At 41.4% G+C, this 26,570-nt stretch overlaps 1 protein-coding gene across 1 annotated transcript in view; it reads left to right on the top strand.

Annotated features, from left to right (window-relative positions):
• LOC121191840 (NACHT, LRR and PYD domains-containing protein 12-like) overlaps positions 1 to 26,570 on the top strand; it is a gene marked incomplete at its 5' end in the record, with an annotated part of 190,187 nt that overhangs the window by 17,757 nt on the left and 145,860 nt on the right. The window contains 2 exons of the mRNA XM_041053290.1: positions 2,071 to 2,244; positions 8,935 to 9,111. Of these exons, the coding sequence (XP_040909224.1) occupies positions 2,071 to 2,244; positions 8,935 to 9,111 (351 nt within the window). The remainder of the gene's footprint in view (positions 1 to 2,070; positions 2,245 to 8,934; positions 9,112 to 26,570) is intronic.

Below are 26,570 nucleotides of genomic sequence, written 5' to 3'. Positions count from 1 at the left end.
GAACAAAGATTCTTTAATCTGACAGAATTCCTGACACTGTTGATGCTTTTACTCTTATTGCATCACTGCAGCTCAGAATAACATGAGGAAACTTTGTGATGAGAATTGTTGATTAAAACTAAACCCTCTGATGTCTGTTAGAAAAACTGTCCACACACTTAAAGATTTCATATGATTAGAAATGAACATCTCAGTCAGACTGAGCCTATAAGAAGTGAACTGCTTTTCTCCTTCCTGCTTTGGAAGCTGAAAGAATTAATTCACTCTTACTTTTTTAACATGCATCACACTCTCATAATAATTTGTTGCTAATTAAGTAAGAAACTTATAAATAATTATTGTACTTATCTGCTTTATATCCCTGGTCTGATATTATCAATTGAAAATTATTTCTAGCTTTTCTTTTCTATTTGGGTCATGTGATCACCAAGCAAGACATTTTTCCTGGATCAGGACTGAACATTTGAAGTTTGATCCATTTCAGTGGTGAATCAAAGTCAGTTTTTAGTCCAACATGTCTGATTTGATCTTTATCTTCTAATTCCAGACTTGACTGAGCTCAGCAGCATGTTATGAATCTGTGTTGACATGAAATGTTGTATGAATGTTGTGGTGACATTTGGATGATGTGTGTAGAAGGCTGACATTATGATGATCCACAATAAGAGAAGGACAAAGTCCCTCTACTCATGTTAGTGAAAGCTCATTGATTAGGACATATCTGATTGGATTAGAAATGATTTTTATCCACATGATTTATTCTTTATTCAGATTGAGTTCCTGCAGTTTGTCAGAGATCAACTGTGTTTCTCTGGCCTCAGCTCTGAAGTTCAACCCCTCCCATCTGAGACACCTGGACCTGAGCTACATGGAGCTGCAGGCTTCAGGAGTGAAGCTGCTGTGTGGTTTTCTGGAGAGTCCACACTGTAGACTGGAGACTCTGAGGTCAGTTCACTGTCTGTTACTGTTGTACATGTTATATCTTTAATCCACAACTGAACCTGGTTTATCTTCATCCAGAACTTGAATCCATTCATCTTGAATGAATGAATGAATGAATGAATGAGATCTGAAATAGTTGTTGTTCCATATTGTGACTTTTTCATATCTCACACTAAGAATTATTGCTTCAGTTTCACTTCACTTCAGTCAGTTCAATCAGTCAGACGTTATTTTTATAGAACTTTTCATACAAATACATTGTAACACAAAGTGCTGTACACAGTGTTAGTCCCTCCACCCCACACAGACACACACCCAAAATCCATCAATAACCACAATGCAATTGATAAGTACAAACTTTATTAAATTAGCGTCTTTAGGATTAAAATACTTTCTCTTCACTTTAACATGGGTTTAGTTCTAGATTTCCTGAGCTGATCAGAGACCTGTACTGTGAATCAGGATTTGGGATTAGCCCGGTAAATTCAGGGTTAACTCTGGGTTCTCAGAATTACCAAGGTGGTTCATTTGTGAACAGGTTACATCGCCATGGTAACTTATGCTGCACAGCTAACCTGCTCTGGAGCAGGTAAACTTCAGAGGATCAGATCAAAACCTGTCAACAGCCCAAATATTGACCAATCAGATCACTGGAAAAAATGGAATCATCCTTCCTACAGGATCCCAAATGGGACAAAAGTGTTTATAACAAAGTGGGGAAAAAATAAAGAGCAACAGATTTTTTTTTCTAGATGAATTGAATCATTTTTCTGTTGGAGGTTTTCCATCTGTTCACTCTGGTTTTAAAACAAACAGAAGGAGAGTTTATCACTAAATAACAAAATATTAAATATTCTAGTTTCATTTGAAGTGAACAAAGATTCTTTAATCTGACAGAATTCCTGACACTGTTGATGCTTTTACTCTTATTGCATCACTGCAGCTCAGAATAACATGAGGAGACTTTGTGATGAGAATTGTTGATTAAAACTAAACCCTCTGATGTCTGTTAGAAAAAGTGTCCACACACTTAAAGATTTCATATGATTAGAAATGAACATCTCTGATTAGGACATATCTGATTGGATTAGAAATGATTTTTATCCACATGATTTATTCTTTATTCAGATTGAGTTCCTGCAGTTTGTCAGAGATCAGCTGTGCTTCTCTGGCCTCAGCTCTGAAGTCCAACCCCTCCCATCTGAGAGAGCTGGAGCTGAGTGAAAACAAGCTGCAGGATTCAGGGGTGAAGCAGCTGTGTGGTTTTCTGGAGAGTCCACACTGTAGACTGGAGACTCTGAGGTCAGTTCACTGTCTGTTACTGTTGTAGATCTTATATCTTTAATCCACAATTGAACCTGGTTTATTTTCATCCAGAACTTGAACCCAAACATCTTGAATGAATGAATGAATGAGTGAATTCAATTCAGTTCAATTGAATTTTATTTATATAGCGCCTTCCACAATCAAAATTGTCTCAAAGCGCTTTACAGAGACACAGAGCCTGACCCCAGAGCAAGCACTTAAGGCGACAGTGGCAAGGAAAACTCCCTTTTAACAGGAAGAAACCTTGAGCAGAACCTGGCTCAGATGGGGGACCCTCCTGCTGATGGCCGGGCTGGGTGAAAGGAGGAAAAGGAGGAAGATAGGACAGCTAGGAATGGAGGAGAGGGGGAGAAGGACATGCAGCATAATACAGACAATGGACAATGTTAGTGGGTCAGCATTTACATTACAGTTAGTGAACAGTTATTGGATAATGTATGCTCAGCAGATTACAGTTATAATAGGAAACAGAGCACAGAGGCAAAAAGCTGTCATGATTGGTAATTATTTACATTACAGTCTGCAAAGAATATTAATCCAATATTTATCTGTAGCAGAATGGAACGCAATTAAACGTGTTAGAAATGGATCATTGTAAACAATAAACAGCAGCAGGTGGGTGGAGCCAGGACCACAGGACATGCAGCTCCGGAGCCAGAGGTACCTGCAGTAAGGTACAGAGAAAGAGAGACCAGAGAGAAACAAACACAGGACTATGGGACAGAGAGGACACAGAGTTAATGACATGGAATAAAGGCTAATAAATTTGAGAGTGGGTCTGAGGAGAGAAAGAGAGAGAAGAAGGAGGAAGATAGGATAGCTAGGAAGGGACTGCCTGAAGAGCTCAGAGACAGAATTGTGGCAAGGCACAGATCTGGCCATGGTTACAAAAAATTTCTGCTGCACTTAAGGTTCCTAAGAGCACAGTGGCCTCCATGAACCTGAAATGGAAGACGTTTGGGACGACCAGAACCCTTCCTAGAGCTGGCTGTCCGGCCAAACTGAGCAATCGGGGGAGAAGAGCCTTGGTGAGAGAGGTAAAGAAGAACCCAAAGATCACTGTGGCTGAGCTCCAGAGATGCAGTTGGGAGATGGGAGAAAGTTCTAGAAAGTCAACCATCACTGCAGCCCACCACCAGTCACGGCTTTATGGCAGAGTGGTCCGACGGAAGCCTCTCCTCAGTGCAAGATACATGAAAGCCTGCATAGAGTTTGCTAAAAAACACCTGAAGGACTCCAAGATGGTGAGAAATAAGATTCTCTGGTCTGATGAGACCAAGATAGAACTTTTTGGCCTTAATTCTAAGCAGTATGTGTGGAGAAAACCAGTCACTGCTCATCACCTGTCCAATACAGTCCCAACAGTGAAGCATGGTGGTGGCAGCATCATGCTGTGGGGGTGTATTTCAGCTGCAGGGACAGGACGACTGGTTGCAATCGAAGGAAAGATGAATGCGGCCAAGTACAGAGTGCTCAGGACCTCAGACTGGGCCGAAAGTTCAACTTCCAACAAGACAATGACCCTAAGCACACAGCTTGGCTTCAGGACAACTCTGTGACTGTTCTTGAATGGCCCAGCCAGAGCCCTGACTTAAACCCAACTGAGCATCTCTGGAGAGACCTGAAAATGGCTGTCCACCAATGTTCGCCATCCAACCTGACAGAACTGGAGAGGATCTGCAAGTCGGAATGGCAGAGGATCCCCAAACCCAGCTGTGAAAAACTTGTTGCATCATTCCCAAAAAGACTCATGGCTGTATTAGCTCAAAAGGTGCTTCTACTAAATACTGAGCAAAGGGTCTGAATACTTATGGTCATGTGATATTAGTTTTTCTTTTTTAATAAATCTGCAAATATTTCAACAATTTCATGTTTTTCTGTCAATATGGGGTGCTGTGTGCACATTAGAGGAAAAAAATGAACTTAAATGATTTTAGCAAATGGCTGAAGTATAACAAAGAGTGAAAAATTTAAGGGGGTCTGAATACTTTCCATACCCACTGTAAATCTCAAGGTTTTGCAATGAGAAAACACTGGAGGCAGGATAAATAATCAAAATAGTAAAATAATATAAAATACATAAATAAGAGGAACAATCAAAATGATAATAGAATGAAGTGAATAATTTAAGAGAAATCAAAGTGAAGTTTGAAAAATGATCAGAAAAATGTTAAAAGAGAAAATTTGACAGAGTAAATGCAGAAATCCCACAAAACAAGCAAACAAATAAAAAGAGTAATAAAATGGACTAAAATGTGTGGATAAACAGACAAATAAATAAACAAACTTTAATTTAAAGCCAAATTAAAGAGGTAGGTCTTGAGTTTGCTTCTAAAAGTATCAATTCAATTTCAATTCAATTCAATTCAATTTTATTTATATAGCGCCTTCCACAATCAAAATTGTCTCAAAGCGCTTTACAGAGACCCAGAGCCTGACCCCAGAGCAAGCACTTAAGGCGACAGTGGCAAGGAAAACTCCCTTTTAACAGGAAGAAACCTTGAGCAGAACCTGGCTCAGATGGGGGACCCTCCTGCCGATGGCCGGGCTGGGTGAAAGGAGGAAAAGGAGGAAGATAGGACAGCTAGGAATGGAGGAGAGGGGGAGAAAGACATGCAGCATAATACAGACAATGTGGGTCAGTATTTACATTACAGTTAGTGAACAGTTATTGGATAATGTGTGCTCAGCAGATTAGAATTATGAAACAGAGCACGGAGGCAAAAAGCTGTCATGACTGGTAATTATTTACATTACAGTTTGCAAAGAATATTAATCCAATATTTATCTGTAGCAGAATGGAACATTAAACATGTTAGAAATCGATCATTGTAAACAATAAACAGCAGCAGGTGGGTGGAGCCAGGACCATAGGACATGCAGCTCCGGAGCCAGAGATACCTGCAGAAAGGTACAGAGAAAGAGAGACCAGAGAGAAACAAGCACAGGACTACGGGACAGAGAGGACACAGAGTTAATGACATGTAATAAAGGCTAATAAATTTGAGAGTGGGTCTGAGAAGAGAAAGAAGAAGAAGTGCGCAGTAAATCATGGGATGTCCCCCAGCAGCCTAGGCCTATAGCAGCATAACTAGGGGATGATTCAGTTGCCTGAGCCAGCCCTACTAAGGGCTATATCCTTAACTGTAACAGTGTCTATAGAGATAATTGTGACTAACTATAAGTTTAATAAATAACTAGGACTGTAACTACAACTAATTATAAGCTTTATCAAACAAGAAGGTTTTAAGCTTCGTTTTAAAATTAGAGAGGGTGTCTGCTTCCCGAACCCAAACTGGCAGTTGGTTCCATAGGAGAGGGGCCTGATAGCTAAAGGCTCGGCCTCCCATTCTACTTTTAGAGATTTTGGGAACCATAAGCAAACCTGCATTCTGGGAACGAAGCAATCTGTTAGGATGATATGGTACTATCAGCTCTTTGAGATATGAAGGAGCCTGGCCATTGAGGGCCTTATATGTAAGGAGAAGGATTTTAAAATCAATCCTGGATTTTACAGGAAGCCAATGAAGAGAAGTTAGTACAGGAGTAATGTGATCTCTCTTGCTAATTCCAGTCAGTACTCTCGCTGCAGCATTTTGGATCAGCTGGATGCTTTTTAGAGAGTTAACTGGACATCCTGATAATAAGGAATTACAGTAGTCCAGCCTAGAAGTAACAAAAGCATGGACTAATTTTTCAGCATCACTCTGCGACAGAATGTTCCTAATCTTACTGATATTGCGCAGGTGAAAGAAGGCGGTCCTAGAGACTTGTTTTATATGTGAGTTAAAGGACAGATCCTGATCAAAAATAACTCCAAGGTTCCTCACAGTCGTACTGGAGGCTAAATTAATGCCATCCAGAGTATGATTAGATAAACTGTTTCTGAGGTGTTTGGGACCAAACAAAATAACCTCAGTTTTGTCTGAATTCAGAAGAAGAAAGTTACAGGTCATCCAGGCCTTTATGTCTTTAAGACATGCCTGAAGTATGGTTAACTGATCTGTTTCGTTTGGCTTCATAGATAAATATAGCTGGGTATCATCCGCATAGCAATGGAAATTTATTCCATGCTTCCTGATAATATTGCCTAGGGGAAGCATGTATAAGGTGAACAGTATCGGTCCAAGCACAGAACCCTGTGGAACTCCATGACTTACTCTGGTATATATGGAGGGATCATCATTAACATGAACAAACTAGTATCTATCTGATAGATATGATTTAAACCAGCCTAGTGTTGTTCCTTTAATCCCAATAACATGTTCCAATCTATCCAATAGGATATTATGATCAATGGTGTCAAATGCAGCACTAAGATCTAGCAGGACAAGTATAGAGATCTGATGCTATAAGAAGGTCGTTGGTAACTTTCACCAGTGCTGTCTCTGTGCTATGATGAACTCTAAATCCTGACTGAAAAACTTCAAACAAACCGTTCCTATGTAGATGGTCACACAACTGAGTTGCAACAGCCTTTTCAAGAATTTTAGAATTAAAGGGGAGATTGGATATAGGTCTATAGTTTGCCAAAATGTCGGAGTCCAGAGAAGGCTTTTTAAGTAAAGGTTTGATAACTGCAACCTTAAAAGCCTGTGGGACATATCCTGTAACCAACGAGAGATTTATCTGATCTAATATGTGAGTGCCAATCAAAGGCAACACATCTTTAAGAAGTCTGGTCGGGATAGGATCCAAAAGACATGTTGATGATTTAGATTTAGAAACTATTGAAGTCAATTCAGCTAGATCTATGGGAGAGAAACAGCCTAACGACAAATCAGGACTGGCAGACATTTCTAAAGATGCTGTTCTAGACATACCTACATCATTAACAGTTGTAGGCAGGATGAGATGGATTCTGTCTCTAATGTCTACTATTTTGTTGCTAAAGAAGCTCATAAAGTCATTACTAGTGAGAGCTAGAGGGATGGATGGTACAACAGAGCTATGGATCTTTGTCAGCCTGGCTACAGTGCTGAAAAGAAACCTAGGGTTGTTCTTGTTTTCCTCTATTAATGATGAGTAATAGGCAGTTCTTGCCTTACGAAGGGCTTTTTTATATGTTATAAAGCTGTCTTTCCAGGCTAGGCGGAATTCCTCTAAATTAGTGGATAACCATTTCCTTTCCAGCTTTCGTGATATCTGCTTTAAAGTACGTATTTGTGAATTGTACCATGGAGCTAGCTTCCTCTGATTACTGACCTTCTTTTTCAAAGGGGCAACAGAGTCAAGGGTTGAACGCAATGAAGTAGCAGTATTATCAACTAGATAGTCTATATCTGCTGGAGTAACGTTTAGGCCATTGCCCTCTGTAAAACTGGCACATGGCAGCGGAGATAATAAAGATGGAATAGCTTCCTTATATTTGATAACAGCATTATCAGACAGAAATCTACAGTAGTTAATTTTTTTCTCAGATGCTGTGCAGTTCATTATTGTAAATTCAAATGTTACTAAAGAATGATCAGATAAAACAGGGTTCTGAGGGAATACTGTCAAATATTCAGCTTCTATGCCATAGGTTAGTACAAGATCAAGGGTGTGATTAAAACAGTGAGTTGGTTTGTTAACATTTTGTAAAAAGCCAATTGAGTCTAATACTGAATAGAATGCAGTCTTAAGGCTGTCATTGTGGGTATCGACATGAATATTAAAGTCGCCCACTATAATTGCTTTATCCGTACTAAGCACTAAATCAGATAAAAATTCAGTGAATTCAGACAAAAACTCAGAGTAAGCAGCAGGTGGACGATACACCACAGCAAATAGTACTGGTTTTTCAGTCTTCCAATTTGGATGTGAGAGGCTGAGGATAAGGCTTTCAAATGTGCTATATTTCGGCTTAGGTCTAGGATTAATTAATAAACTTGAGTGGTAGATTGCTGCCACTCCTCCTCCTCGGCCTGTGCCTCGAGGAATGTGATAATTAATATGACTAGCAGGGGTTGACTCATTTAGACTGACATACTCTTCCTCCTGCAGCCAGGTCTCAGTCAGACAGAATAAATCAATCTGCTGATCCATTATCAAATCATTCACTAACAGAGATTTAAACAAGAGAGATCTAATGTTTAATAGCCCACATCTGATTGTGGTGTTTTTAGGTTCAGATGCTTTTGTAGTATAAATTTTTTTGAGGTTTTTATGAGTAACACCTCTTGCATTTTTTAATTTATGCACTTTTTGTTGACGGGGAGCAGACACAGTCCCTATAGGGTAAAGGGTCAGATCAGAGTTCTCTGCTGCCCTCAGGTCTTCAGGAAGGCTGTTCCAGAGACTTGGACCATAGAAATAAAAGGAGGCTTCTCCATAGATTTTTGTTCTGACTTTAGGTTTAATTAAAAGACCACTACCAGAAGACCGGAGGGTTCACAGGTTAAAAGAAAATCTGATAAATAGGTTGGACCAAGACCATTAAGAGCTTTGTAAACCAATTAAGACTTGACTGAGCTCAGCAGCATGTTATGAATCTGTGTTGACATGAGTAGTTGTATGAATGTTGTGGTGACATTTGGATGATTTGTGTAGAAGGCTGACATTATGATGATCCACAATAAGAGAAGGACAAAGTCTCTCTACTCATGTTAGTGAACGCTCATTGATTAGGACATATCTGATTGAATTAGAAATGATTTTTATCCACATGATTTATTCTTTATTCAGATTGAGTTTCTGCAGTTTGTCAGAGATCAGCTGTGCTTCTCTGGCCTCAGCTCTGAATTCCAACCCCTCCCATCTGAGAGACCTGGACCTGAGTGACAACAACAAGCTGCAGGATTCAGGAGTGAAGCTGCTGTGTGGTTTTCTGGAGAGTCCACACTGTAGACTGGAGACTCTGAGGTCAGTTCATTGTCTGTTACTGTTGTAGATCTTATGTCTTTAATCCACAACTGAACCTGGTTTATCTTCATCCAGAACTTGAATACATTCATCTTGAATGAATGAGATTTGAAATAGTTGTTGTTCCATATTGTGACTTTTTCTTAACTCAGACTAAGAATTATTCCTTCAGTTTCACTTCATTACACTTTACTTTATGTGACCCAACTCAGAGTGTAGAGAGGTCCGAGGAGTTTATTGTGGAAATTTTTCCTGCTGCTGCTGAAGAATGACAGAGACTTCTGCTGGCCGACAAGGTTTTATTTTCTTTGCAAAGAAAAGGTCAATCAACACACAAGGTGATCTGAGTGAAGATAGACCCTGAACATGGGGAATTTCCTAGAATTTGGCTTCGTCTCTCTTGGGATCATTGCTTATCTCGTGTATCATTGCTTGTCCATTTTAAATACGCTTCACACGCATTTTATTTTCAATGGGACCTGAATTTCTGTCATTTGCTTTCTTAAAAACTTTTGAGACTACCTCAAAATTAGCAACAGGTATGACAGGAGTGAGTATGACATGAGTACAGCACATTCACAGGAGCATACACAGATGAGTAAAATATTGGGGAGTCACAAGGGGAGCAACAGGAGCATGGTCATCTGTATATGGGGAACAGTGGGGAATAATGTACGGGACAGAGGGACTTATACCTTTGAGGTTTAGTGTGGTGCCAAGGACAACCACAGTTGCAAATGGGCTGTGCTCTGACAGAGCTTCGTGAGAGACAGAGTAAGGGAGCGTGCGTGTGTGAGTGTGTGTATGTGGGAGAGCAGCATGGGGAACGATGCAGGAGTGTGCATGTGGCAGAGTAGAGGTGTGTGCGTAGGAGATAGTGGAGCTGTGTGTGTGTGAGGGATAGAGTTGGGAGGGGTTGAGTGAGATACAGAAGCAAACAGAATCAGGTCTAGGATAAGCAGAACATAAAACAGAACACAATAGGATTTGCACACTTAGAAAAAATATGCAAACATATTGCACAAAATCTGACACTACATTTCACCCCCTTTCGTGATGTCTTACATTACGAAATTGGTGTGGTGTCAGCCATTGGTTCATAATACATGTAAGGCACAATCACCTCCATGGATCCAATGCTTACTATTTTGAGCAGCATGTTAAGACGTGGAAAAAAGAAAACGTAGTCAAAAATTAAATGACAACCTTAAGCAGATCTTCGTCTTTGGTCAACAACTATATAAAGATTAAGCAGCAATAAAACACTTCAAATAGATCTAATAAATTGAATCACTTAAAATAAAATATACATATACATCCAGTGTACCTAGTTAATTCACCTAGTAAATAATTCTAAAGCACATGGTGAAACTATGAATGTAACATTTATGTGACAAAAATGATTTATGCATGAGTAAATATATGATGAAAATCACATTGCACTATATGTGAGCAGTGTACATGATTTGAGATACATTGTGAGCTCATTAATATATGTTGATGCGTGAGTCCATTGATGAAACAGTTCTTGATTGGAGAAACTGTTCAGTCCTGGGAAGCTTTATATATGAGTGTGAATCAAACACACTTGAGATCTTCCAGCCGGAGATCTCGTTAAGGGGCAGAGCACGTCTTACACCCCTGTTGTTACTCCTGTGGAATAGTGCGATTTCTCAGACGAATTGAGTAGCGGGTTTCCGCAAGAGCATGAGCCGCCCTTTCTACGCGGGTTTCATGCGTATCCCTCTTTCTTCTCAACTCATTTCGATGAAATTTCAGACCTCGGCGGATCACCTGAAGGAGGGCTCTCTTATCTGGTGGGAGATTGTTGCGAAGCAGGAGGTACTCAGCTTTGGTCAGGGTTCCCACCTCGCGAAAAGTGAGACTTTGGCGATTCCCTAGAAGGGGAGTCAGAAATGGCAGTTGAGGTGCCTCAATGACCTGCGGGTTTAGTGGGTTGTCGTCCGCTGCTCCTGATGAAGAAGCACCACCAGAAGTGCTGGCGGAGGCATCAGTTGGAGAGATTTCTGGCGAGGGTGGCTCTGGCATCTGCTGCTGATCAGGCTGCCATGGTTCTGGATGCTCCAGGGGCTGCTGCCAAGGCTCGAAGCTCCATTGTGGTGGATAATACGGTGGAGGCGCAAGTGCAGGAGGTGGCATGGGGTTGGACCACAGAATCGGTGCTCTCCGCCCGATGTTTGGGATTGGCTGGTTCATACCAAGTTGGTTGTAGACTGGCAGGCTCGGACCAGGTTGATATTCTCCCTCACACTGTAGGTTAGGCATGCATTGAGGATTGCACCACCATCCTTGGTTTGGGTCAGCCATGGTTTGTCTACTTGGATGAGACAGACAACATTAACCATCATACCAGAAGGTGTGTAGTGAGGCATAATGCTTGCGCCCCACCATTTTTCCTGCTCATACTATAAACTTGCTATCCTTGAATTGTCCATATGCTACTCTGCATTGTTGTGAGCTCCACATTACAGCAGTACTGCCTTTCATTACCAGGCTTTTATGAGTGGAGAATAGAACATCTGATCCTAGGCATACAGTCACTACTTCTATCTTAGCTTTCGTGTATAGGAGTGTGCAGAACTGTACATTAACTATATCATAGGTATACTGCATTGGAACCTGACATATGCGTAGAACCAGACCATTGTACAGTGGGTAATATTCTTTTTCCTCACCTATATCGATATTTTTTCACTGGGACGTGGTCTGCCATTATTCAGTGGAATCAAGCGTCGAGTCGTCTAAGCCAATAACAAAATCCAATTGCCTCAATGGGTCATCTGATTCAGTTACGGTTACAGAGTGTTGAATTCGCAGCGGGAACTGTCCTATTGCTTTCGCTGTTCGACTAATCATTACTTTAATGAGTGGCAAAATACAACATACAGTCACCAGCAAAAAGGTACCAAGAAACACTGCAATCAATGACAGAACTTTAGACGGAGATAATTTGTTGAGCCAGTTCCACACTTTGTCCAGGCATTGAGGTTTAGTGTTCCAATTAGAATTTCGAACATGATCATCTCTGGCTATTTTCATCTGTTTTAGTATTTTAGTTAAGTTTCCATCCTCTCCAGTGTGCATGGGAATTACTGTGCAACAGTCTTCACCGATTAGGGTGCAAATGTCTTGTTCTGGTGCCAGTTGTGTCTCAATAATAAATCTGTTTTGCACTGCCATTAAGGATGTGGCACTGATTCCTTCTACAGCAGCAATCGTCCAATTTATGAAGCGCTGTTGGTTGTACCATAAGTAATTAATCCACCTGCTATTTCGTGCTATATACTGTGAATTAAACACAGATCCCATTACAGGAATCCATCCCAATCCTTGGCCTGATTTAATCCAACTTTCAGAAATGGCTAGATGGTCACCAGGAACTCCTACTGGTTCCTGATTCCAGGATATGTATATTTTAAAATTTTTTGACCACTGTTCGCTTATATCCCTCTTGGTTCGGCTTATACTCTGTGGGGACGGGGCAACAAGCACCATCACTTGTCCCGTTATCATGACTGGTGCACATAGTCCTGTCCAATTTTGTGGTAAAACTGCTTTTATCTGTTTGTCATCATCACAGAGCCAAAATACACACAATGGTCTTGTGTGGGTTAGTTTAGGCAAGCTCATTTTCCAAATAAAGGTCTCATTTCGCCATATATACAAATATTTTCCATTTACAACAACCTGTTCACATTGAATTTTTGATTGTTCTGTGGTTGTTAGAATCATAAGACCTTTTGGTTGTGCAGAGCGCCGCCTTTTTCTAGGTTGATTCGTAATGATTGAAGATGTGAGGTTACTTGGTTGTAGAATGCGTGGTTTTTTCACAAAATTTGTAGTGACTGAACTGCTAAGTAGTTTATAGCGCAGTGTTTGTGGCCCATTTGGTAAGATGATAAACTTACTTTTAAGTCGTTTATCACGCATTCCTCCGGCGTCATTGTCACCGTCTCCATCATGTCCATTAAGTATGCAAAACGGATGTACTGTGTGTGTACTTTCTGCAATTTGTGTGATTGGGGTAATCATTACAGGCAGGTTAGTGGATATGGACAAATGGTAGTATCATTGGTCCATCCTCCTCTAATTCCTTGGGCATCACATTTTTCATCAAAACCAGGAAATGGCTTGACAATAGGCTTGCGTTTGGAGTTGTAGCATGTCACACAGGTTTGATCACTCACTTGTCTGGCAGAGTATTTCATCCACTGGTAAAACATATTGTTTTCTCGTCCTAAAAGTTTCCATTTGTTTGCTTTGGGTTGGGTTGCTCTAGGACTTCTAGTTTTATGACGGTTTTTGGTGAATGTTATCATTTTGCTTGCTAAGTCTTTCGTTATAATTTTGTAGGTCTTGTTCTCTACACACCAGGTCTTTGTACATTTTAGGACTACGTCTATTGCACCTTTCATTTTACATTGCATACTAATTGGAGATAAATTTATGTTATCATGGTTTGGTTCTACTGTCAGGATTTGGATGTGAGTGTTCAAGCTTTCATATTTGATGGCTATGTTAGTGTTATTCACTAGGCCTTTTTTCATTGCTGTTATTACTCCTGCTGCTAACGCACACTCAGTAAGTTGTTCACTATTAGTTTGGGAGTGTTGTATGTCCAAATCCAAGATTCTACTGAGAAATAGCCAGGTCATCATAACTGCTATTCCTGCCCCAATCTTCAGTTCTTTAGTCTGTGATCTTTTCCCATTTTTTTGTTTCCCAATTAAAATACATGTTTTGATCTGTTTCTGGCGCAGGCATGCGAGGCGCTGGCCCTTCTTTGGGGTATGACATTGGGGTTTCATGTTCAGTCTCATCTGGTTCACTTTTCAGATTTTTGACTTTGTCTGGTAGCCAGCGAATCACTACTCTGTGTGTCCCCACTATCCTCTCTCCTCCTTTCAATCAGTCTTTGTGATCGTCTTTGTGCTGGTGAAGAAATGTCTCCTTCTTCTTGGCTATCTGTCCGAGGCCGGATATCTTCCTGTGGGGCGGCGTCGTCACCCCTGTCCGGTCCAGGCTGTGATCTCACAGTCTTGTTTGGATCGTTTGCTCTGCAGCAGTGATTAAGGTGAAACCAAACGGTCTTACCTTGCACTTTAAGGGCAGTAGGGGTTGCAAGAGTAACCTTAAATGGACCTTCACGTCTGGGTTGATCCCACTTCCTTTTGAACACCTTGACGTATACCCAGTCACCCGGTGTCACCTTTTGCAGCTGCGGCTGGATCTCTGCTTCCCGATCCTCTGCTGCTGCTTTAGTCTGTTGAAACACAACTTTATGTATTCGAGTTAAGTGCTGCAAATATGCTGTCAATTCTCTTTCACATTGTTCTAGAGGTGGCCCTTGATAGGGTCCTCTAAGATATGGCACAGGCATAGGTCTTCCAGTCATCATTTCATGAGGTGTTAGATGTGTTAGTCGGTTAGTTTGTGATCTCATAGACATCAAAGCAAGTGGCAAAGCATCCATCCAATTAAGCTTATAATCACTATCTGCTCTTATTTTTGCTAATTTAGCTTTCAATGTTCCATTGGCTCGTTCTACTACACCCTGAGACTGAGGGTGATACACACACCCAAACTTCTGTTTGATCCCGAGCATTCTTAATGCAATTTTCATTATATTCGCTACAAACGCAGGACCATTGTCTGAACTGATAGTGTCTGGAAAACCAAATCTTGGAACGACTTCTTTACACAAAAACTTAGCTGCGGAATTAGCATCTGGACCTTTGGTAGGAACAGCTTCTACCCACCTACTGAATCTGTCAATGACCACATCTGTAGCCTCTTATACGCTCCGACATATCAATATGGTCCATCATTAGGTGTCCAAAAGGACCATCCGGTGGAGGTATGTGGGCTATAGGCGCTGAAAAAGCTTGTTGCATGTTGTGCACACACTGTGCAGTCGTTCAAAGTTTCATCTACTGAAGTTGCTAAAAATGATGACCACCAAACAGCTCTAAGGCGTTTTAATATCTCCCCCCTCGCGCAATGGTCTTGACCATGCGCATTAAGAATAGCTGTTTTTAGCAGCGATGCTGGTAGCACAAAATGACCATGTGGACCACGCCACAAATCTTTATTTGGACTATCTTGTGTACATTTGATAGCTCCTCGTTTAAGCCAAACAGTATATTCATAAACACTAGCTTGACGTTGTGCTTCTATGAGTGAAGACAAGGTAGTTAGAGGTTCACAGTCCTCTGCTACCAGCAAGGGACCTCTGCATGTTTCAGTAGCAGCTTGCTTAGCTGCCTCATCAGCTATATTGTTTCCTTTAGCTATTAAAGAGTCAGTTTTCTGGTGTGCTGGACATTTAATGATGGCTATGGCGGATGGAAGCTGAACAGCATCTAGGAGGTCTGAGATGGCAGCACCATGTGTAACTGGTGTACCATCTGCTCTGTTAAAACCTCGCTGTTGCCAAATTTTGCCATTGATGTGACATACACCATATGCATATGCTGAGTCAGTGTAAACATTCAAACGCTTGCCTTTGGCTAATTGGCAGGCTGCTGTCAATGCTTTGATTTCTGCCAATTGTGCAGAACAAGGTTGAGGTAACTTTTCTGCTTGTACCTCTGTAAATGTATCGTCAGGGTTTAATTGCACCACAGCATATCCAGCGTGATTTCCTGTGGCGTCTCTAAAACATGAACCATCAACGAAATAAGTCACATCTGCTGGTATTGGTTGATTATACATATCATCTCTTGGTTTCATAAAAACCTCTGTCTTTTGGACACAATCATGTGGTGTACCTTCATCGGGTAAAACCATACGCGTTGCTGGATTCACTGAGTTGCAACGTTGGATAGTTAATTCTAAAGATAAAACGGTTTACTGTAGTTTGGATTTCCAAGTGCGGGAGCAGTCTGTAAATCATGTTTAAGCGCTTGAAAACTTTGTTCAGCAACATCAGTCCACTGTAACGTGGCTGAGCTGTCTGTTTGTCCCACAGCACGAATCAGTGCTCTCAGAGGTGCAGCTTTAATAGCATAATCACAAATCCAAGCTCTGCTGTATCCAGCCACACCCAGAAAAGTCAGCATTTGTCCCACTGTCTGTGGTTTTGGCATGTTGGTGATTGCTTCTATATGAGAGGAGGCAATTTTCCTTTGATTTCCACTGAGTTTTCTTCCCAAATATTCTACCTCTTCCTGGCAGAATTGAAGTTTGTCTCTGCTCACCTTGTTTCCCCTCTTAGCCAATGCTGTTAGCACAGTGATAGAATCTTTTTCACATTGAGCTTTGGTGGGGCTAGCGAGCAAAATGTCATCCATATACTGGATGATGGTGCTCTGAACATTAAGATGATGTAAATCCTCTGCTAGAACCCTATTAAATATTGTCGGGCTCTTCACATAACCTTGTGGTAAACGAGTGTAAGTGTACTGTTGGTTTTGAAAAGTGAATGCAAATAAATGTTGTGAATCTGGGTGTAAAGGTACACTAAAAAATGCTGAGCATAAGTCTATGACAGTGTACCATCGAGTGTCAGGTGGGATGTTTGATAAAAGTGTGTGTGGGTCAGGCACTATGGGCGTTTCTGCATCGACTACTGAGTTGACTACGCGCAGATCATGCACTAAACAATCATTAGTGGCTTTTGGATTGGATAAATTGGAGTGTTGCAAGGGCTTTTAGTTTTGATTAATACCCCTGCAGCCAACAAACCCTCAATATTGGATTTGATGCCTTCTACAGCCTGTTGTTTTAGTGGATATTGCCTTTTATATGGCAATGTAATATTGGGTTTGAGTTTAATTTGAACGGGCTGTGCAGATTTCACTAACCCGACATCTGTTTTATGTTGTGTTGTATGGTGACCATACTTGTGAAGGTATTTGTCTAAGTAAACTTTCATGTTCAACAGTGAGTGATAATTGTTTAAGGGTTTCTCTAATAGTTAAAACTTTTTTCTGCCTGTCCCTCATCGAATGTGCTAAGTGATATTCTAAGATGTTGCCCGTCTGCGGATACATACAGGTTTTTATTTGAAGTTTGTTGCCATTCAGGAACTTGCAACACAGATTTCACCATTGGTCCTAAGTCATGAGATTCATAGTCTTTTGCTATCAGAAGCGTAATGTGAGGTGCAGAACCTGGGAATGAGAACCACGGTTGCAGTTCAGGTGGGAGCTGTACTGCAGCTGCAGCTCCTTGAGGACCAATGTATATGTCTTGAATTTTCAGATAATAGATTTTGTTGTTAATCATTTCCTGCCAACATTCATCATAGTCCACATGTTCCTGTTGTGCGTCATAGTGAAGAGTACAATGCAGGGGAAGTCGTGGTTCACTGGCTTCATTGAATTGACTTTGTGCCGATTTTTTCCACTGGGACCATTGTTGCTCCAAATTTGAGTTTTGCATTAATTGTATCCAGTATACAGCTGCTTTTTCTGTTGTTACAGCATTTTGGACCACAGAGGATGACATCATCATGGCTGGGGAAGTTGAAGAGTCTGGAGGCAGATCCAACCAAACTCCATCTGGTGTACACATAACATTAGCTCTCAGTGAGCACAAAATGCCTCTCTCTAAGAGGTTGATGGGAGTTTGATCAGAATAGAGAAGCAGTGCCACAATAGTTTTACCTGCTATTAGCATGGGGACTGGTTGTGTGAGGGGAATAATTTGAGTTTTCCCAGAGAAACCTATAGTTTTTATTGATGAGCCAGAGAGAGGAAGATGGGAGTCAGTACTTTTTATTGACGAATATGTTGCTCCCGTGTCTACCATAAAATCATGGTCCTGTCCCTGTATAGTGACAGTTATTGTGGGCTCATCGTGTGGCTGTGATGAAATTGCTGGTGCCATTACGTTCCCCTCAGGTTTCTCTGGGCCTCCCTAAGGCCGGTATTGGGCTGGCCCTGTCCATGGATTCTCTAGACAGTCTTTTCTTTGGTGACCTTGCTGGCCACATCCCCAACACACATTCCTGTCGTCTGGACCAGTATTCAGGTCAGGTGTGGATCGAGGATGATCGCCTTGGTGCAGAGGACGTCCTCCTCCTTGGGGACGACGAAATAGGCCTCTCCTGGGCCTTGTCTGTCCTCTGAATCGGTTGACATATGGCTCCTGAGATCCAACATGAACATGGACGGTGGGTGGCAATGGCGCTGGCGCAGTTTCTGCCTGAGCAGCTGGCTGTGGAGCTGGTGCTTGGAATGGTGATTGCTGCGGTAATCGTGGCGGCTGTGTGGGCTGCATGGTTGGGAATTGAGGGACCTCCCTTACTGTTGGCTGTGGCTGAGACTGGGGCTGAGACTGAGGCTGTTCCACTGTGACCACTGGTGCTTGGGTCTTGGCTTTATCTTTCTTCTGTTTTGCGTTTAATTCTGTCAGCTGTAATTGGGTCAGCTTATTAGACATCAGTCTGTGAGCATCCTCTTCTCTTTGTTTCTCTTTTCGCACATTTTCCACATGATGTATGAGATATTCAGCAAACAAAGACCAGTCCATTTTCATCAGCCCAACCACATTTTCCAGCCGTTTTTGCACTTCTGCTGGCATAGCCTTTTTTTACCATCACCTTAAATAAACTTTCAGTGGTGCTGTTAGTGTTCCAAGCACTGCCAGTCTCCTCTCACCATTTTCTTTGAAATGCATGTAAGAATTTTGCTGGGCACTCATCTGTTTTCAAAATTTCTCCTTCTAGTTTTGATGGATCCATTTTCTCTGGATAATGTTTCCGCAGTTCTGCCCATACATTGTTGCGATGCGCATTGAAGCCAACATGATCTGAAGAGTTACCTTTGACCAATGTAACCAGCCCAGCACCTTGGAGGATTTCTTCTGCTGTGTGTTTTCCAATGATATGCATAAGCAATGCTTTAATGTCTCCCAAAGCCAGTGTCAGTCCAGCTGTGCTCTCCTCTAAGGCTGTGATCCATTTACCAGCTCCTTCTGTAAGGTCAGGCAATCTGTCAGCTAGACCTATCATGTCACAGAATGACCACGGCACATTCTCTGACCAGTGGGCTTTGTCATTATGGGAAACATAGTGCTAGGTTCTAGGTCCAGGTCGTCTTGCTCTTGGTCAGTGTCACTCTCATCAGGATCCTCTTGATACGCTCGGTCATTGTGGAACACGCTCCGTTGCAAGTCATCTATTCCCTTGTACAGCTTTTTCTCACGTGGACGGAATTCTTTTCCACTGCGGAGCACACTTCGCTGTCTCTCAACTGGTTTCTGTGGTTTCTTATTTTGCGTTTTTCTTGCTGATTGTTCTTCCTCTTCTCTTTGATGACTCAGCTTGCAGAGGGTGTCTTCCATGGTAGCCAGTTGGTGTCGCACTTGTGCCATGCATCTGTCACTGTCTGAGGTCATAGTCCCTGACAGTTGCATTGTCACCACTTGTGGGTTGGATTCTGCAGTTGATCTCCTCAATTGGCCCAACAGCTTCTCATTCTGCTCCTCCAGTTTCTTGGCCTCTCTTTCAACTTGACTCAGACGCAGTTCCATCATATCATTTTGTTGTTGATCAGATACTGCTTCCAGGTTTACTTCTTTTAGATTGTTTTGTGATGGCGGCTCATCTTGCATGTTTCGATTGGCAGGGTCATTCCTTTTCATTTCAGCTGCAGCTCGATGTTTTTCCATTTTTTGTTTTTCTTCAAGTTCCATTTGTTCCAGCATGTACTGCAGCCATTCTTCTCTTTCTTTTTCCTGTTGATTAATTTCCTCAATTGGTGTGTGTCTTTCCCTATCAGCTTGCACTCCTGGGGTATGCTTGGGATGCCTGACGACTGTCGTTCACTGGGGACCACAACAATGGTCAGGTGAAACCAGTACTTTCACAGGTACTTTGGTGGACCCACCCATAACAGGTTAAATACCTGGGTCCACTTTCTTGGTCAGACTAGTGCGGACTAGATAGACCGATGCATACGAACTGATGAAGCCCCTTGGATAAGAGGCGAAACGTCTTCCCAGACAAACATAAGTCCAGTTGCCTTCGATTCAATTTTCAAAGAGAGAACTATGACCTGGATGAATGAGAACATTCACAGACGGCTTGTGATGTGTTGTCTTAGGTTAAGGGATCTCTGATCTTCCTTGTTTACACAGCTTCTCTCACTCCTCACACTGTTGGGGGCGCTGTTCACACTGTCTAGCTCTCCCTCTTCTTGAGGCTGTGTCTCTATCTGAAATGTAAATTTTCCTGATAGTTCACCTTTAATCTGTTCCCTGTGTTTACTTTTGCAGGGACCTGCTTATTTTCCACTATTGGCAACTGTGTTACATTTAACACATGTCTTCGCCCCTCCTGCCTGAACCACCTTAATACCTCTCTCTCCCTTGCTCTTTCGCCTAGCCTGCTGTTGCTAGTGTCAGTACCTTTATGATGTTCAATGTTTGCTTCCACCTCATCACAACAGGCTGCCATGAAGGTTCCCTCCTTAGGCCATTGTAGCTGTCCGGTGGTTCGCTTGTGCCACTTCTTCATGCAGAGTCTAATCTGCTTTTCATGGTCTGGCTGCTGTCTTATCACCAACTCCCTTCGTCACCTTTGTCTCCATGTATGCCTGTCTGGCTTCACTGGGTGCAGATCTGGGAACTTCTGATTCGTATTCTGCTTTGGTTTTTATTATCACAAGAATTTTATCTGCAGTAATGCCAGGTTTTAGTTTTCTATTTTGTCTGTAATCAAATCTCAGATTCTCCTCTCCGTCTTCACCAGGCTCTTTGACCAGCCAGCCAAATTTTCATGTTTCCCACTGCACTCTCCTGGGAACCACTGAAATGCAGAGTCTCGGATCCTCTGATCCTCTGTTGAGTCCCACTAGGGGAGCGTTTTCAGGAATCCCTAAGAGTGGTTTTAATGGCACAGTTGCTACTGCCCTTGGATCATTACACAGTTGCTCCAATAGGGGAGCCAATGAGTTAGGGGTCCAAAGCCTGTGCAGTACTTGAAGCCAATCTACAGTTGGAAATTCTCTTATTGTTGCAGACAGATTGACAAATTTTGTTATGTTCCACAGTTTTAGGCTGATTAAAGAATCATCTTGCCACTGCTCTACACCATTTTTGTCTTTATAGGTTCGTTCCAGCCAAAAATGAGTTCTGATCCCTTGTGTTTCTGGATCTCCTTCCTGTACAAAATGTGCTGAAGACACTATTTCGTCTTCACTACTGCTTTCATCTTCCATCCGTCAATTTTAGTTAATATGGTTTATTAAAAACTTTAGTATTAAGCTTATTTATTTATTTATTATTATTATTATGTTATCATTGGATCCTTCGATATACTTATTATAATTATATTTGATATAACTACTATATAGCTTATTATACTGTTTTATCACTATTTCAGCTGATTTTTCTATTTTAGCTAATGTCTTCAACCCTTCTCCATATAACCCCACTAAGAAATAGTAAGAATGTCACAAATGCTATTACCCCAAAAATTAAATGTGTAATAGAAAGCTGTTCACCCAGATTTTCAGCATTACTTACACTATTTACACTGCTCCTTCTCTCCAGCAGTCACAAACATATTCACAGCTATAAACAACTACACACTACATATATACACTTTATATACACCTGCTACAGACAATTATCTGAGCAATCTCATTTGTACACTATAAACAACTGATCAGTATTGCCCTCGGCAATTTCACGTCAACGCGGACGCTTGCTTGCAAGCGATCACCATCCCAAGATGACCCTTCCTGTTTTTCACTACAACAGGGTAGCGCGCACAATACTCTTTTACCCGTACAGACCTCTCAACCTGTATTTAGGATTTGAGAGCGGTAGCCGCAAAAGGTATGTTTTCTTTAAGACACTTCTACCCGTGCAGACCTCTCAACGTCTAGAGCGGTATCCGCAGAGATTGCAGACCTCTTTACTTTAAGAGCGGTATCCTTAGGGGGTCCTTAAAATATCTCTACCCGTGCAGGCCTCTATACATTGAGAGCGGTAGCCATAGAAGGCCGTCTAACACCCACACTCAATCCTAAACAAATCTTTATTGCCTAGGTGGTATGGCCCATATCCCATTCAAACAGCTCTCTCTCTCTCTCTCACCAGAGCAGAAAGTGTTATCACAGGCACTATAAATTATAAGTCTAGTCCACTTAAACAGCCCTCTCACTCCAGGACAGTCAATGGATATATTTTCTTTTTTCCTTTTTCTTTAAGCTTAAGCTGTAAGCATTCTTTTTCTCCTTCTCACACCCTGAGCGAGCCCCTCCTTTCTCAGCTCCGTCTCGCTCAGACTTCATGCAGCACTACACAGTCTACTCTTCCGTGTACTGCCAACCAAAATATTCCTCCCACAAACATTAAGCAGACAATCAACCAGAGCGCAATAGCAACATTTAGCAACAATTTCTCCATTCACACACTGCTATTCATTCGCACTTATCCGCCCCGTGGTGGCTTCGTCAGACACTGGACTCACACTCAGACACACAACATACAGCTGTAGTCAGCTTGTCTGATCTCCCGTGTACTGTTAACTTACTTCAATATGTAAGTTAATCAGCCTTTTAGTGTTATTTCAAATCTTATTCAAAACAGACTTACTAGGTTCTTATACAATCAATTTTATGCTTTTGTTTGGGTTTATACCAGGTTTTTTAGGGGTGAGTCATACAGGTCTTTACCCTACCCGGGCGAGATTTCAACACTGCATCCAGACACTCATAAATTATGCAGATAAAAGCTCTGTCTACCTTAGATTTGATGCACCGTGGTCTGGAATGCAGCTATGAATCTGCTTCGGTTCAGGTCCCGATGACCGATACCCCTCCTGGCTGGCTCGCCAATTTTGATGTGGATTTTTCAGGCCAGGCGATAGACCCAGTCAAGGGCCAGTTGAAGCTGGGTCCAGGTCCGGCTGAGTCCCCACACCTTAATCTTATTCTTATTCTCTTAAGTTTTTGTCTTCTTGAAAAAATTCTAAGTGTTCAAATCTTCTTCAGAGAAAAATCAGGTGCCGGATGTCACATCCAGCTCCTGAGTCCTATCCTGTTTTACTTTGAAAATGCTAACCCCCTGTCTTTTGTTTTGTAGATTCACTTCCTGTCCTCCTGTGTTCCCGCCTCAGTGATCACCTGCCCTGCCCCTAATGTGCTACACCTGTGCCTCATTGTGTTCCCGCCTTCCTGTGTATTTAAGCCCTGCCCTCTCCTTTGTTCTCTGCCAGATCGTCTTTGTTCAGTCAAGCGTTCCAGCATTCTTTCCTAGTGTTTTCCCTGTGTGTTATGACTTGGTTTGTTTCTTACGGTTTTTCCCTTTGCCTCGCGACTTTGATACCTCTGCCTGTGTTTGGACTGCCTCTCTGTGTACCGACCCGGTTTGGATTAAAGACCTGTGTTTTGCCTCTCCTACCTGTGTGCTTGAGTCGTGCATTTGAGTCCTCATCAGAGCCCCCACCCTTGTGTCACCGGAGATCAGAGAGGTTGAGTCCAGAAAGCTTTATTCTACAAACACAGAGTCTACAAGCATGAGAAGTCCTGCAGGAGCATCTGAAAGTCTCAAAAGATACATCATATTACCTGGGGTTGTACCCATCCCAAGGACACTACTGAGCGTGAATTGGCATGTCTTTTTTCATTTTCCCTTTGTCTGGTTGGTGCACTTTTGCCAGCATCAACTTCTATGTCAAATTTGTCTTTTTTCCTAGAATTTGGCTGGCTTCTTCTCTCTTGGGATCATTGCTTATCTCGTGTATCATTGCTTGTCCATTTTAAATACGCTTCACACGCATTTTATTTTCAATGGGACCTGAATTTCTGTCATTTGCTTTCTTAAAAACTTTTGAGACTACCTCAAAATTAGCAACAGGTATGGTAGGAGTGAGTATGACATGAATACAGCACATTCACAGGAGCATACACAGATGAGTAAAATATTGGGGAGTCACAAGGGGAGCAACAGGAGCATGGTCATCTGTATATGGGGAACAGTAGTGAAACAATGTACGGGACAGAGGGACTTATACCTTTGAGGTTTAGTGTGGTGCCAAGGACAACCACAGTTGCAAATGGGCTGTGCTCTGACAGAGCTTCGTGAGAGACAGAGTAAGGGAGCGTGCGTGTGTGAGTGTGTGTATGTTGGAGAGCAGCATGGGGAACGATGCAGGAGTGTGCATGTGGCAGAGTAGAGGTGTGTGCGTAGGAGATAGTGGAGCTGTGTGTGTGTGAGGGATAGAGTTGGGAGGGGTTGAGTGAGATACAGAAGCAAACAGAGAATCAGGTCTAGGATAAGCAGAACATAAAACAGAACACAATAGGATTTGCACACTTAGAAAAAATATACAAACATATTGCACAAAATCTGACACTACATTATAAATGAACATCTCAGTCAGACTGAGCCTGCTTTTCTCCTTCCTGCTTTGGAAGCTGAAAGAGTTAATTCACTGTTACTTTTTTAACATGCATCACACTCATAATAATTTGTTACTGATTAATCAGAAACTTCAAAATAATTATTGTACTTAACTACATTATATCCTTGGTCTGACATTATCAATTGTAAATTATTTCTAGATTTTCTTTTCTATTTGGGTCATGTGATCACCAAGCAAGACATTTTTCCTGGATCAGGACTGAACATTTGAAGTTTGATCCATTTCAGTGGTGAATCAAAGTCAGTTTTTAGTCCAACATGTCTGATTTGATCTTTATCTTCTAATTCCAGACTTGACTGAGCTCAGCAGCATGTTATGAATCTGTGTTGACATGAATAGTTGGCTGACATTATGATGATCCACAATAAGAGAAGGACAAAGTCCCTCTACTCATGTTAGTGAAAGCTCATTGATTAGGCCATATCTGATTGGATTAGAAATGATTTTTATCCACATGATTTATTCTTTATTCAGATTGAGTTCCTGCAGTTTCTCAGAGATCAGCTGTGCTTCTCTGGCCTCAGCTCTGAAGTGCAACCCTTCCCATCTGAGACATCTGGACCTGAGTAACAACAAGCTGCAGGATTCAGGAGTGAAGCTGCTGTGTGGTTTTCTGGAGAGTCCACACTGTAGACTGGAGACTCTGAGGTCAGTTCACTGTCTGTTACTGTTGTAGATCTTATATCTTTAATCCACAACTGAACCTGGTTTATCTTCATCCAGAACTTGAATCCATTCATCTTGAATGAATGAATGAGATTTGAAATAGTTGTTCCATATTGTGACTTTTTCATATCTCAGACTAAGAATTATTCCTTCAGTTTCTCTTCATTTCTGTCAGTTCAATCAATCAGACGTTATTTTTATAGCACTTTCATACAAATACATTGTAGCACAAAGTGCTATACACAGTGTTAGTCCCTCCACTCCACACAGACACACAACCAAAATCCATCAGAAACCACAGTTAAGTAAAGCTTTCAATAAAAACAGGAACTGAGGATACACTATCATAAATGTCAAGGCTCTGGAGGCAGGATAAATAATCTAAATAGCAAAATAATATAAAATAAATACATAAATAACATGAACAATCAAAATGATAATAGAACGAAGTGAATAATTTAAAAGAAATCAAACTGAAGTTTTGAAATATGATCAGACAAATGTTAACAGAGGAAATCTGACGGAGTAAAACCAGAAATCCAGTAAAACAAACAAAAAAACAAACAATAAACTAATAAATAAATTAATAAAAAAAGAGTAATAAACCAGACTAAAATGTTTGGATAAACAGACAAAGAAATAAACATATGCGTCTCAAGTTTGCTTCTGAAAGTATCAAACTTCTCTGCTGCCCTCAGGTCTTCAGGGAGGCTGTTCCAGAGACTTGGACCATAGTAATAAAAGAGGCTTCTCCATAAATTTTTGTTCTGGCTTTAGGTTTAATTAAAAGGCCACTACAAGAAGACCAGAGGGCTCTAGAGGGCTCATAGGTTAAAAGCAAATCTGATAAATAGATTGGACCAAGACCATTAAGAGCTTTATAAACCAATTAAGGGATCTTAAAATCAGTTCTGAATCAGACAGGAAGCCAGTGCAGAGACTTTAAAATCAGTGTAATCTGTGCTCTCTGTCTGGTCTTTGTCAGTACACATGCTGCTGAATTTTGAAGCAGCTGTAGCTGAGATATGTTCTTCTTAGAGAGACCAGAAAGCAGAGTGTTGCAGTAATCAATTCTGCAGGTGATAAGAGCCTGCAGCAATGTCTCTGCATTGGCTTGAGAGAGAAATGGTTGCACTCTGGCAATGTTCTTCAGATGATAAAAAGCAGTTTTAATTACATTTTTAATGTGAGGCTCAAAACTAAGATCTGAGTTGAAGATGACTCCTTGGTTTTTCACTTGTTTACAGGTGTTTAGTGCCAGAGTTTGTTTGTCCTGATTGAGTTGTAGAAAATTTTCTGCCATCCATAACTTGATATCTAAAATACAGTTAAAAGAGTCTCGATTGGCCCTGGGACATCAAGAGACACAGCAATGTAAAGCTGTGTATCA

This window comes from Toxotes jaculatrix, chromosome 13, assembly GCF_017976425.1.
Source record: "Toxotes jaculatrix isolate fToxJac2 chromosome 13, fToxJac2.pri, whole genome shotgun sequence".
Classification (NCBI taxonomy): domain Eukaryota; kingdom Metazoa; phylum Chordata; class Actinopteri; family Toxotidae; genus Toxotes; species Toxotes jaculatrix.
Note: the sequence above shows the minus strand (reverse complement) of the source record. Positions and strands in the feature narration are given on the sequence as shown.